At 34.5% G+C, this 14,234-nt stretch overlaps 2 protein-coding genes and 1 long non-coding RNA gene across 6 annotated transcripts; 1 reads left to right on the top strand and 2 right to left on the bottom strand.

The window, feature by feature from the left end:
• Nucleotides 1–513: 513 nt before the first annotated feature.
• Nucleotides 514–6,519, bottom strand: LOC132056474 (uncharacterized). Of its 4 annotated transcripts, XR_009414784.1 has the most exons (5): nt 6,089–6,519; nt 5,769–5,893; nt 5,398–5,554; nt 1,483–1,873; nt 514–777 (listed from the first exon to the last, which is right to left on the bottom strand). It is a non-coding gene; the product is annotated as an uncharacterized LOC132056474 (long non-coding RNA). The 4 variants fall into 4 exon arrangements; XR_009414786.1 differs by having other exon boundaries at nt 1,483–1,641; nt 1,757–1,873; nt 5,398–6,519; XR_009414787.1 differs by having other exon boundaries at nt 1,757–1,873; nt 5,398–6,519.
• Nucleotides 6,520–6,633: 114 nt separating this feature from the next.
• LOC132056473 (cold-regulated 413 inner membrane protein 2, chloroplastic-like) lies at nt 6,634–11,019 on the top strand. The gene is made up of 4 exons (XM_059448692.1): nt 6,634–8,698; nt 8,792–8,856; nt 10,611–10,680; nt 10,882–11,019. The coding sequence occupies exons 1-4, from the start codon at nt 8,610–8,612 to the stop codon at nt 10,904–10,906; spliced, it is 249 nt and encodes an 82-aa protein (XP_059304675.1). The 5' UTR covers nt 6,634–8,609; the 3' UTR covers nt 10,907–11,019.
• Nucleotides 10,892–12,340, bottom strand: LOC132056471 (amino acid permease 6-like). The gene has a single exon (XM_059448691.1). It carries the CDS (start codon nt 12,338–12,340, stop codon nt 10,892–10,894), a length of 1,449 nt encoding a protein of 482 aa, XP_059304674.1.
• Between the last annotated feature and the right edge of the window lie 1,894 nt (nt 12,341–14,234).

Genomic DNA, 14,234 nt, shown 5'->3' on the forward strand with positions numbered 1-14,234 from the left:
AGGGGTAACATTGAGGCATATAAAGATGCGCTAGAGCGCATAGCCGCATATGACTTCACCTGGAAACCATTAGTTTGAGGGATTTGGTACTTCCTTTTTCGGTTGGGGAGCCTAGTTACAATCTAACTTGAGGACGACAAAAATTGTTCGATCATCCCTTATTATATATAGTAAAACTAGATGACCCGTGCCCGTGCAAAGCACGGGTGTATACTCGATATAGAGCCCGTTTGGATTGGCTTATAAGTTCTTTATAAATTTGTTTTTTAAACTTTTTGAGTGTTTAGACAAATTTAAAGTCATTTGTCGTAAAATAAGTTCCCCAAAAAAATAATTGGACTCATTTAGCTTAGCTTATCTAAAGCGTTTATAAGTCGAAAATAGCTTATAAGCCAAAAAAAATAAGTTAGCTCACCCTAACTTATTTTTTTTGGCTTATATGCCAACTCCAGTTTTATAGAAGCGAACTTTATAAGTCGCTTATTTTAAGCCCATCCAAATAGGCTCATAGTTGTGTGCATTATTTGTGCAACTACAAGATCACTAAAAAGCTGAACACTGAGGAATAAATTAGATAAAGTAACTCTGTTATGAATTGCAATAATATAGACAAAAGGTACTTATATTCTATTACTTTAGTTACAATTACACAAACGGGAGAGTTGTCAAACTAATAATATCTACTAGAACATGCAAGCCATTTTCATCCATCTAAATCAATTTTCCGCTTCAAATGCATGTGACCGACATTTGAACTTTTTTCCTGCTGCGAGTAACCTGCAAAATATAAATTACAAGGTTCAAAACCAATATCGTATAACATAGATTAGACTGGAAAAATTAATGCATGTAGCAATCAAATATAACCTTGCTTCCACTTCATTTCCAAGACATCCGAATGACACCTACCTTATGGACTCAAGCATCCTTTAATGACTAAAAATCAAAAGGCAAACCTGCTCTCAGGGGGGAAAAAAAAATACAAATCTTTTAAACTCGCTATTTTAGAAAAAACAGAGAGTCACTAGGAGTATTTGTAAACGAACATTTTATTTGACTCATAGTAAACATGGCAACTTTACTATACAAGACAAATATTATTGGGGTAAGTTAAAACAAAATGAAAGATTCAACTACCGCATCACTTGAAAGTTCTATCCTAAAACATTTCTCACTTGACTGTCCATCTTTGTTATATATTCACCTCTTAAGGCTATTTAAGGTCCTCCAATGAGCAGTTAGGAGATAGAAGCCAGCACATAAACAATATACCTACATTACTAAAGAGTAAGATAAGGTAAAATGTCTGCTATCTACAGGCTATGGTGCACATGTTATACTTGCAAGGTGCTAATATAATCAGTCATAGAGAAGATTGCTCCGACGGATGGAAATGACCAAAGACTGATGAGGCACACAAAGATACTTATTGAACATAATCCCCAAATCAAATTAAAAAGTAATAGCAATAGAAGAAAATACCTAAGTAATTTTCTGTTTAAAGTTTCCAATATTCTTTTCTTGAAAATGTCAATTGGCCTTGTCTTCATGCAGCCATTTCTTCATGAATAACCTATCAATGTGGCCGAAACCAATAGGATATTCCACTACTCCTTTGATAGACCATAAATATGAGATAGACTATAAAAATGAAATATCCCAGTAAATGAAATATCATCATCATCAATCTCAAAACTTAAATAATTGAGAAAAACTCTTGTACTTTACGGAGGAAGAAAATAGTTCATTTTCGTACCTCTCAATATGAATTTTCCGCAGTTCACTTATTTTGTAGACCATGCATCTGAATGACCATATGACATAATATTACTCGATGCTGCATAAACCGCAAACTGGGTCGGTGATTCCATCTCTTGCATTAACATATAATTTTTTTTTTTAAAAACTTAATATTAAAGATCACATATCATCAAGAAAAATCATAACAGAAAAATCATATTTCATTTACACCATGAAAATAGAAAGGCGAGCAAGGAGTTGAGATATCACAATTACTGCATTTTGTCATCTTTAGTTCGACAAACACATTAAAGATATTGCATGAATACACATTTCTACTCACCAAGATATCAAATGAAAAGAAGAGAGAATCAATGAAATTAATTATCTACACCTTAATGTTTAAATGGAGACTCCAGACAAAGAGATAGAAGGAAAGCTTTCTTTTAATGATGAATAAGCAAGGAATCCGCATGAGAAATTTAAATCTAGAAACATGGGTGGGATGAAAGAATCGACAAGAAGAACATGTATATTTAAGACAGGGGCGGATCCACTAAGGTGGGTGGGGATGCCACGTCACCCTCACACCGCGATTGAAACTCTATATATATGCGAGTATACATAGAATATAGATAAATATATAATAGAATATAGATAAATATATAAAGTGGCACCCTCACTAACAAATGTCTGTTTGGTGCCAGTGGTCAAGGGCTGAACGTTCTGCCCGCAGCGCCCGCAGCTTACTCCATTTGTTTTTCAATAAACCTTTCTGCTTTCTAAAAAGCTTACAGGAGATTCGTTCTCCTTTTTCCTTACTTTCTTTTCCTTGTTTCCTCTTTTCTTTCTTTTTATTTATTTGCTGTTGTCTATTGACTTTTTAAGTTTTATTAGTCCTTGCTTTTGTTTATAGTTTATAATGTTTATTTAAGTTTTTATTTTGAGTCTCTAATTTGCATCTAAAGTGAGTTCTAATTCTAGTTTATTATTCTTGAGTTAGACGATATCTCCGGAATATAAAAACTCATCGACGATAATTATAAATGAATAATATATTATCGTCGATATTAGTAATACTATTGAATTTTTATGCTTTGTTTAAAAATGTCATAACTATTAATTATTTCATTTAAACGATTTGTCTATATAAAGCGAAAATATGAATAATTCGAACTGTCGAAGCTCGAAAAAAATAAAGTTGAAACCCAAAATAGTGTGGAAACCAATTTGTCTATATACACGGAAAGACAAATAACTGGAACCGAAACTCAAAATAAATCAATTTGAAGTCCAAAATAGTGTGGCAATCGGGTTATCTATAAAAACCGAAAGACTGAATAATCCAAATTGAAATTTAAGTCGAAGCCCAAAATAGTGTGGCACCCGGAACCTCAAATTCTTGAATCCGCCTCTGATTTAAGATGATCTCCAGCAGACCTTCTTTATTGCTAGAGCGACAATTTCTCAAATTCTATAGTAATCTTAGTATTAAATGAATCTCTTTTGTAACTAAAAGCATCAATAATAAATTCCTCAGTAGTTTTTTGAGTTACAAGCCACAAATCAGAGGTAGAAAGATTTAGAAAATGAAGGAAAAACTATAGTAATTCAATGACGATGGAGAAACAAAATTGACTGTGCTTATAAATTATAATATTGCACAAATCTGAAAGCTACTGTTGAAATGTGAGCCTGCTTGGCAAAATCATTACTCGTGACAGGGAACCAGCCCCAAAAGAAAAGAGAGAGAAGGCACATATAGACTGAGATAACTCAACAATGCATTATTGCAGCACCCCTATTCTACTTTCTGAAGGACTCTTCTATCAATTTCTAAATAAATTATCAACTCTTGATGCAATTGTAATATGCAAAATCTCCCAAACCAGCAAAAGTAAGAGGTTCTTACTCCCATCTACTCTAAATACTGTATTTTCAATCCTTAATTTTCTTTCTTTTTACCAAGAACAAGTACCACTCTAGATTTGTTGTTTGACATAAACATTTCCTGAGTATTCACCACACAAATCAAAGCAAGAAAGTAACTTTCATCCTTTTCCTAATCAAGTAGTTCAATCGGTCAATCTCCTTTCCATACATCATCTTTTTTCTCCGAAAACTGCAATAGCCAAAAAGCAACGACAAATAGGGCAGTAAACTCTGATCCTTTTCCATTGTTGTCATAGGCAAGTAGAGTTAGAGAGTTGACATATAGGAGGTTTGACTACAAAATTTTCCACAGATAGCCCACGCTCTGGAATTCTTCCCTCATTCTAAATATGCCAAGTGAATGTAGAAATTTGAAAGTTCAAAATGATGCATCTCCACTCTTTGTTTCGAGTTGGCTGGATCTTTTGGTATTCCAGGTATAGTTTATTGTAAGAACTTTGGCGTAAGTTGAAAAATGTTCTTGAAGCTAGTAAGAGTACATACCAGCACTATTTTTGTGTTGTATATAATAGCAGAAGTAGTTGTACTCCAGCTAGTTTATTGTACATATCATCGCAATCTTTGTATTGTTTGTAATTAAAAAGATTTACCTTTGTGATCAAAAGAAATAAAAGGACAAAATGTGATCAAAGTACAGAAAATCAGGTCTGGTTAGCACACTTTTTTAAAATAAAAGCCAACAATCAAGCAAAGACCTTTGTGATAGAAAGAAATATGAGGAGAATTGGTCAAAGTATAGAAAATCAGATCTGATAAGCACACTTTTTGTAATAGAAGTCTGCAAATCAAAAAAAACTATAGGTTAATACACTTATGCTAAAACAAAAAGAACTCAACTTAGTAAAACCATTGATTCATATCTTCTCAAGCTCAACCTGAAATTATACTTTCCTAAAGTAGTATTAGGATGTTTAGAAAATCCACACGAGATTTTTGAAAGAACACCTTAACTTTTCAAATACTTCATTGATCATTTTCGCAAAGTAAGTTTTTAACATTCTAAATCTCTACAAGAAGGAAAAAAAGGGAAGGAAACCAGAAGTAATTTTCTTTCTCTACATTTAAAAATAAAAAGAACGAATTTGAAACTTTAATTTGCTAATTTTGAAGCTGTTTAAATAGCTTAAAATATTGACTCCCCATAGCCTAACATACAATTAATTTATGTTAGCACAAAGGCCATGCAAAGCATGCATCAATTAACTATAAAAAATCAGCTAACTCTTACTTATCCTCAAGTAGTTTTCAGTTCTCACATAAACCATGTAAGAATCTGTGAAAGTATGTTAATAGTCCACACTTGCAAAGCTAAGGCGAATTATATATGAATTATTTGTTGCAGAGCGCATGCTAGACTGCTGGTTATGCAAGATCATCCCCCATAATCATGTCATCTTGCCATCTTTGAAGGTATTTAGTTTTTACTGTATATATCAGTCTTTTTTCTTTTCTTCTGTTCTTATGGAAAGATAAACTTCATTGCTACACACCATGTTGGTGCCAAATATGTACAGCAAACAGAAGTGGTCCTAATATACTTTATGCCCAAATCGTTCTTCTCGAATTGAATGAAGCTTCTAAAACAAGAGCCTCAGTCTAAATTGCAATCAACAAAAAGTTCATATTATACACGTGAAAACATGTTTCATCAAGAAAGAGAAACGGGAAGAGGAAAATTAACTAAGGGAACAGAGATTAGAGTACCTTTGCACATTTATACAACATAAAACTACAACTGCGACTTTTGCATTGAGTAGGACCGGAAAGTACCTCGAGTTTCTTCGAACAAATCTATTAAGCCTCTTCGAGAGCCTGACTTGTCTTCTATTTATGTTCTCTGTAATTTATTTGATGGAAAGAACTAAAAAAGAACAAAAGTTAAAAACCCAAAAATCAATACATGCATCAAGATTAAACCCCAAAAGCCAATGCATGCAACAGGATTAAACCCAAGCAGAGCAACAAGAATTAAAAGAAACATAAAAAATAAAATAAAAAATCAAACAGAAAATAAATAAAAAGACACCCCAAAACGACAAAACCAAAAGAAAAACTAAAATGAAAATTGAACTAACCTCACCACACCTTGCTGGAAGGCAAAATTGGCTCGCTATTTAAATGTCTTCGTAGAGACAGTCGAAAAAAAAGTGGAGAGTGGAGAGTGGAGACTGTGACTGAGAATATGCATGTTTAGAAAATCCTAGAAGAACAGAAGGAACAAAGTATTAATTCAGAGAGAGATAAAAATTTAATTTTGCTAAATTTATTTTTGAAACAGAAGGAACAAAGTATTAATTAGCAAGTGCTTACACTTGAAAATTAACTTCCAGATAGAGAGTGAAAAAAGAAAATAATAAATTTAGAGAGAGATAAAAATAGAAAAACATGGCATTACAGAGCTTCAATCGATGGGAAGAACCAGAACATCGGAGAAATCCTTCAAGTTAGCCCCCATTGTTGTTCGACAAAGAGAGTTTGTCGAAGTGGAATGAAAGCTCCTTTTTTGCTAGAAAGCGGAACGAAAGTTGAAACCAGCTATCACATTACGTGTCCTCAAGAGATAAAACCTCGGGTTGTAACCAAAAATGAAAATATCAAAAGGGCCCTTCGCCGTACTACCAAAACCTTCACTTATTAAATAGTTAAATTAAATACTTAGTAAAAAAATCACAAACGTCAAAAGCATTTTTTTTTTCTAAATCATTTTCTATATATAAAACAAATTGAAAGAGTAGTGCTCCGTATTTATAAAGAAAATAAAAGATTAATTCTGTCTAGTTTTTCAAATCTCACTTTGGAGTTATACGGCTAATTTGGCTTAGCTTAAGAAAAGCAGCTTATAAGCTAAAAAAAAAAAAAATTGACTACCCCCAACTTATTTTTTAAACTTATTTTAAGTACAAAATGACTTATAAATTAATCAGCCAAACACTCAAAAAAATTGAAAACAGCTTATTAGCTAAACCAAACGGGCTCATAATCAACAGTGTTAAGAGTGACATAAGCATGAAATTCTCGCACAAAAATGCCACTTTGCAGACTCCAATGGTTCAATAACCGAAACGAGGCACAGTTGTCAATTATCTCAATTGATGTTTCTTCCCCTTTTTATTGATGGATTTTCTGAAATTGATGGTCGCACGCATTATTTGTATCAATTTTTTTCACAAATTTTGTATTTTCCCCTACCTGTTTTATCTCCACCTTATGGGATTTTCACTGCTCTTGCTCGTAAAAATCTAAAATAAGTCTGTGCTATCTCCTCATTTTGCTTACTGGAGTTGGTGCTAAGTTTGCTTGATTTTGCTGGTAAAATGGGGCCATGCAAAGTTTTCATTTTGACCAAGTGATATTGAGAGTCCGAACGGGAAGTATACAACTACTCCCTCCGTTTTAATTTATTGCCTTACTTTCCTTTTTACTCCGTTCCAAAAATAATGTATCTTTCTTTTTTTGTCAACTTTTTAATTTCAACTTTTCATGTGGCATGTTTAATTAAAGACCACAAGATTAAAGAATATTTTGATATATTCTACGTATCTTTAGTTTAAAACCACAAAATTCAAAAGTCTTTTTACTTTCTTAAACACTCCTCGTTGAGAGCAGTAAGCTACTCACAATAATGTTGTTTGAATATTTTTAGCACCGTGGTCACGTAGGAAAATAAAGCCTTTTTTTTGGGATGAAGTAAATAATTTTTAGAGAATTCCAGGAGATGCTTGTAGGGAGCTTATGAAAGTCCCTACCTAAATGTTGTAGGGAGCTTATGAAAGTCCATCAAAGCATTTACATTATCCAAACTACACCAAACAACAAGATTCAAAATGTGATTAGCTTCAGTAACTCCATTAGAACACGGAACACCTCCTGTTCCATTCCCTCCATAAGGGCCAACACAATGCGTTATGGGATGTAACAAACCTTTCGCAGTGGCTTTCGTTCAACTACAATATGTATCTCTAATGGGATTTCAGCAATACCACTGGATCCCACGTAGATTTACAAACATATTCTATATGTCAGTAGTCACTTCACAGTGTAGGAAAAGGAGATTCTGTCGATATGATCCCAGGGGTATTGAACTGTGCATAACTTTGGCCACAAGATGCTCTAAGCAGCTGTTTGCTGTTTACAGAAACAAAGAGGATCCTTTTTTCTCAGCTCCTTAACATAGTGCGTGGGGTTGTTTCCTTGCCCGATTTAACAACTATTACTACTATCACGCCTCAACCCGAACTATTTGGAGTCGATTATATAAATCCTTATTGACTATGTCGCCGACTTAAGCTCGTCTCAAGTCTCAACCAATATAATGCAAAACTATCAAGAATTTAAGATTAAATGTCTTTCTACCTTTTTTTTAAACAAAAAAAAAAAAAAAAAAAGATTCAAAGTTTTTCTTCTAGCGTCCTTTTTGTGTGTGTGGATGCTATGGTGGTGTCGAGGGCAGCATCCTTTCAGCTTTAAAATGAAAGATGTCTTGAAATATGGCAGCTGCCTCTGTTGCATGTTCTGTTGAGGAGTACACTTGCTAGCATAATCATTTGCATCTTATTTAGATCATTAAGGTATGTACCTTGAAAATATCTATGTGGTTCTTGATGGTTGAATTCTGATAAGAATGTTTAGTGTTGTAATGTATGCCTGCATTCATGTATTGTTTCTCTAACTGTAGCCAAGTCCATGCTTTTTATCTGCGTGAGGAAGAGGCATGCATCAATGGTTGATTTTCTGGTGTGGATGCTTTATTATTGCAGTGAATGGCTGCCTTTTGTGTATAGTTGGTCTTTAGCCTAGTATAAGTCTTATCTTCCCGCATGTCTCTTTTTGTGCTATATAAGAATGGTTAATGTATTACTCTTGCGATGAATCATTTGGTGATTAAAATCTCGTGAAAACTGGATTCTAGCGTTCTCATGCTTGCAAAGGGCACTGCTATTCACATGTCTTTTCTTGTTCCTTTATTTGCTTTACAAGCTCCTATGGCACTTGTTTCATGGATCCAGTAAGTTTTGTAGCATCTGTGAACTAGCTTGTGCTTACTTCCTTAAGCTGGATGTTCTTGTGTTACGGCAAACTGATGAAAAATGACTTTCAGGTGTGAATATGGCATTTGGTCAGCATTTTTGGCACTTATTATTCGTCTTTTCTTCTCCTTTCCTGGTAGGTCATCTGGATGGTCCCTTTATTACGCCTATGGTTTAACCCTCAAATCTAGAAAATTGATAGTCGCCAGAGCTGTCACTCCCCTTTTTGTCCATGATAAGGAAGGTTTTTTATTATTTAAAAGGGTTTTTCCAATTGAAGTGGATGTTTTGGAGGATGATTTTTTGAGTCGTTCTGTTTGTTTAGAGTTTGAATACTGAGAGGTTTCTTGAGTGGGTTTCTGTTTGAAGGTTTTACCGGCGTCATCGGTTCTTGTTGCCGTTTCAGTTCGGGTCAGAATAGCAGAACCAGATTTATTTGTAGCTGAAGTGTATTTTTATTTGAAGAAGATTCACTGATAAGGTCCGTTTTCTTCTAATTTCTTTCATATATTTCGTTTATGATGTGTTCAGAGTATGATATGGAACATGTTAATCTTTTTCTTTTCTGTCTTTTTGGTTGATTAATCATGTCTTAAAGTTCCTTCAAGTTTTGGTTTAAGCTGTATGTTGTTTGGTACTAAAAATGATTCAAATTTGGTTTCTTGGTATTACTCTGTTACTGCTTCTCAGTCACTATCCAGAAGACCAATTTCCTTAAGCCAAAGTTGTTTCTTCCAAGTCAGTAGCTACATGTTTATTTTAATAGCAAGTATAAAATAATGCAGTACTTTTGTTTTCATATATCCTGAGATGGGAACTATTTTGTTAGGTTTAACTTACATGGTTCTTAAACATGGTTTATTCAAGTTAAACTTTTATAGTAGATTAGCTTCTTCTCTTGGGGTTTATTTGAGTTGCAGTTTTAATAACAATGATTTTCAAAGATATGTAGAACCAATTTTCATTTTCTCAACTTAAAAGAAGTCATGTTTTGGAGCTAAGAGTAAAAATTGGTTTTTCAAGTTTCATGAGGGAGTCAACAACCAAGTTTTCGTCTAAGCATATGTAAAAGTTGCGAAGTTTTCTGTTAATAAAAGGAAAAGGGTAATTTCTAAATCTCATTACAGATTCTTTTCAAATAATAAAGTGAATGAAGTAATTAGATCTCGTAAAGCATGAGTTTTTGGTGTTTGAAATTTGAATTTGTCATATGACTTGTTTTAGTAATTTGAAGAGCAAGTCTTTGGAGTTGGTTAAATTGTTGCTGCTGAAATGGACTTAAACATGGAGCTAGGAGAATTTTAGTTTACTGTCATTAATTTGGTTTGGACAGAGATTGATGGACTTTAGTTTTCAAACATAGAGTAATATTAGTTAGTATAAAATAATGTTTAATTTTGTTTAGTAGAAAACAATGCTCAGTGCAGTTCTTTGTGTATTTTGTATGCTGTTTGATAGCATTATCCAGCCAATATTCCCTGGGGAAGCAGGCTATTAAATTGTACCCAGTGCTTTTCTTGGTTCTATTTTAAGGTGAATACTGCAGCCTTTGTTTTGGGTATAATGTAAGGGAATATGCTGAACTTTTTGCATTTTAAAACCGTTAAGTGAATTTGACATGATAAGTCATAAAATAAGATAAAGTTATAGTAGGAAGCAGAATCAGGATCATGTATTCATGCTGCTAAGCAGGAAATTGTGAATGGACATGGCGAATTGAAAATTTGACCCCGTTCTATGTTATCAAAGGTGAAAAGGAGATTGGTCTTTGAATGTTGTTATGGTTTCAATTACTCGTTATCTTTGGATGCTGTTACGTTTTAAGCTACTACATTCAATCACACGATGATTTTCTTCGAAATATCTGACTTTGATCTTGACCATTTGAAGGTGAACTGGAATTGTCATTTATAGCATCGTTGATGGTAATTGTGGCTCCTTATCAAGTTGCAAACCTAAGGTTTGTATATCTTCCTCAATCACATAAATGAACCACAATAATAATCTATTTTATCAAATGATATGATATGACATGAAGTAAGATGCATTGTCCTTTTTTCTGTAAAAGAAGCGTACTTTATTAAATTTGCAAGAATAACATACAGTCAATCAGCTTCGGTTACACTTCTTATTGAAAACATTACATATTTAATTTGAACAGTTGTGATAACTTATTGTTGAGTTGAGAAAGGCTTGTAATGCTTGACATCAGTGGCAAGACCCTTGATAGATCCAGCAGCTGCAACAAGTGATACGATCAGGCAAGTCCAGCTTAGTATTTTCAGCCATACCCATGTGAAAGAATACTTTGGTATCTTTCTCTGGGCAATGTGCATCTCTATTGGGAAGTAGACGGTTAATGGATAGAACGATGCTGCCCCGATCAAACCCAAGAAGTCATTGAAGAAGGGGAATATCATGGCAATCACGGTTGTCACTACAACATATGCTGTTCTCCACACCAACCTGAACAAGTTGACGTTGTAATTAGCGCCACAGCATGGAACTTGCACAGCGTGTTCAGAGTTGATGAATTTGCTGTCTGGCCATCGCTGGCTGCATCGAGCCTCCACAAACCCATATAAAGGTTGGCAGAAAACCTGGTAAGCTCCGATAAGGTGGATGGCAATGCAGACATTGGCGAAGTCAATTAGCCAAAAGGGTTCATAGAAACCAAAACCAGTGAGGAAATTTCCTGGAGCTTCGTTTCCAAAGGCTGCATAGCCAATGGTACCACATAGTATATAGAACAAGGTTGTGGTGGAAACTCCAGCTAGTGATGCTCTCTTCATTACCTTACTTTCTGGAGGTGATGATCTCAGTGTGTCCTGTATTTCAATGAGAACAGTGGAATAAGCATAGGCAAATGCAATATCTCCAATGGCTTGGAAGCTTCTCCATACTTTCTCTGATCCAGATACATCCACCCCAACTACCGTCCCTGTTAGGCTTGTCTTAACATGGTGCCCCACTCCTGCAACTTTGTCTATGGAGAGTCCAAGACCAATAAAAGCGTAAGCAAAAGACATAATAGCAGCAAGAATTGATAGCCATGAGAGCTTGTGGAAGTTTGGTATTTGGCTAAGAATTATTTGAATCACTGCAAATATGATCATATATGGGTAGCTCTCAATTGAGCAGCTAGCTTCGTGGCCGTTTTTATGAAAACAATTTGACCTCTGTACAGCCACCATACTAATAGATGCTGTTATTGTGTATCCTATGGTAACTCCGACGAGGTTAGCATATTGGGCAATTCCACACAGTGTCACCTTCACACCTCCTAAGTGAGACCGGACGACGTCCATGTAAGTATAGTTTCTCATGCCAGAAACAGGTCCTGGAGAACGGTAACAGTCGGCAAGAAGTGTAGAAGTGAAGTAAGTGATGAAAGAAAAAACAAAGAGAACCGCAGGACCGGCCACCCAACCTAATTGAGCTATTGCCCATGCAAGAGATAGCACTCCAGAACCAATCACAGCAGTAATAATATGTGCACTTGCAGTCAACAAAGTCCCTGTTCTTTTTTCGCGTCCATCATCATCGAAGTTTTCTTGAACGTCTCCACTTTCGAGCTCTGTTGGCACGTACATGGTGTTCTTCTGAAAATCAGGTGTCATATTTTCTAAAGTGTTCTTCCCAAGTTTGTGTCTGGTAATGAGAGTCTTAGTTCAGAATCTTTTGTTCTATGTGTATTGATTTGGTGTAGCACTCATAATGCTTGCTGTGGAGCCCTTTATATAACATCACCTATTAATCCTTTTCCTATTTGGTTAAGGTAATGAATTACTTGGGGCTAGAAGTTTAATTCCAAAAATTAACTTAATGGAATTTTTCCTCTGGAAAGCAGCAAATCCCAATTCAATTGGTTATAAAGTCACCAATAAAAAATTTGTGTTCACAGAAAACATTGTGTTGCCGAAGCAAACGAAATCACTGCGACTCCTTGTTATATTACTGAATTCTCTATGATTTTGTTTCTCTTTTATCTAGTCATCTTTTAATTCAATGCTGAGGTAATCGATATAGGTATGATGTTTTTATTGCGAAGCAACTTTAAAAAATGTTTACAAAACTAATTAAATGAAAATATATATTTAAAAGGCAAATTAGTTAAAGCGCCAATTTTTCCTATTTGGTTGAGGATTAGAATTACTTGGGGTAGAATTTTAATTCCTAAAATGAACTTCATGGAATTTTTTCTATGGAAAATAGCAAATCCCAATCCAATTGGGTATATGCTTGATTACCGTGACTCCGTGAGTAGCGCAAGTCCTTTTATGGACGTTCTTTGTTAATCATTCAATTACGACTAAGTTGCGTTGTCCTACTACTTAAAGTCTTAACCTTCAATATTTTTAGTTTTTACGACAAATATAGATTTTGGTATCTACATTGTCGACTGTGCCGTGCTTCGAGTTTCCAATATTTAGTCAGAATTTTCTTAGTCCTAAAACCGTTCTCCTGTGAATGTTCAGTTGATTCACCTTTTTGGGCTTTAGTTCTTGGGCAGTTCCCAAAACATTTTGAGAATGACCGTTCTAATAAAAAAAGTAACATATAGTCAATGTTGTTTTGATAGTTTACTATAATATTCAGCATCACAGGGGCGAATGATGAAACCAAACAAAAATAGTTTCACCCTTAGCCACCTATAAGTGGTTTTAGATAAGTTTCCTTCGAAACAGATACATGAATATCAAGTATAACTCGTAACAATTTATTTTTTGAAGTATATGTCGATTCTTTAACAATTTATTTTTCGAAGTATACGTCGATTCTTTCACGACATGGGAGTTAATTACCAACTAAAATATCACTCATATCTACCCTAGATCTCAACATCACAATTTCATTTATTGTCTACATTGCAGAGTAAATGAGCTTCTAACCCTCCAAGATCTGAAGTTTAAAAAGTCAAATTCAAATTTGGTCTAAATTCATAGCGGAAAGCTAAGGTTGTTCCCGGTTCAATTTGGGTCGATTTTCCTCTAAAAGTAAACCAAACCAATTAAAAGTCGTTTTTTCAAATGTTAAAACCAATCAAGTCGTTTTTTTGGTTAATTTAACTTTTTGTGGATTTTTTAAAATACAATATGACAATATACTTTCAAACACACAGTATTAAATTGACTATATTTCATCACAACAACTTTTGGCATTAGGAATCAACATTTTTGTATCCTAATACAGAAAAGGGCCAAATATACCCCGGTACTATTGGATAAGGGTCAAATATATCCTCCGTTATACTTTGAGTTCAAATACGCTACCGTTATACTATGGGTTCAAATATACCCTTCCTCCATACAAGTTATCTAAGGTGGACATCCAATCTTAAATGGCACTGATATTTGATGATGTGAATGCCACGTATCATGTCGTCTTTAGTCATTTCTAACCCATTTTACCCCTCTCTATCTATTTATTCTTTCACCACTTAAATTTCTTCCCTCCACCGCACCATTACGGGGTATATTTGGCCCTTTACCGATCCTAGTATAATTAGTAGCA

Source organism: Lycium ferocissimum, chromosome 5 (assembly GCF_029784015.1).
Source record: "Lycium ferocissimum isolate CSIRO_LF1 chromosome 5, AGI_CSIRO_Lferr_CH_V1, whole genome shotgun sequence".
Classification (NCBI taxonomy): domain Eukaryota; kingdom Viridiplantae; phylum Streptophyta; class Magnoliopsida; order Solanales; family Solanaceae; genus Lycium; species Lycium ferocissimum.

What these genes read in the sequence shown, in the direction of transcription:
- LOC132056473 (XM_059448692.1), top strand. Translation starts at nt 8,610, where the DNA reads ATGCTTGCAAAGGGCACTGCTATTCACATGTCTTTTCTTGTTCCTTTA. An exon ending in TCTTTTCTTCTCCTTTCCTG is followed by an intron (nt 8,857 to 10,610) that starts GTAGGTCATCTG and finishes GACCATTTGAAG; the next exon opens with GTGAACTGGAATTGTCATTT. An exon ending in TATCAAGTTGCAAACCTAAG is followed by an intron (nt 10,681 to 10,881) that starts GTTTGTATATCT and finishes TAATTTGAACAG; the next exon opens with TTGTGATAACTTATTGTTGA.
- LOC132056471 (XM_059448691.1), bottom strand. Translation starts at nt 12,340, where the DNA reads ATGACACCTGATTTTCAGAAGAACACCATGTACGTGCCAACAGAGCTC.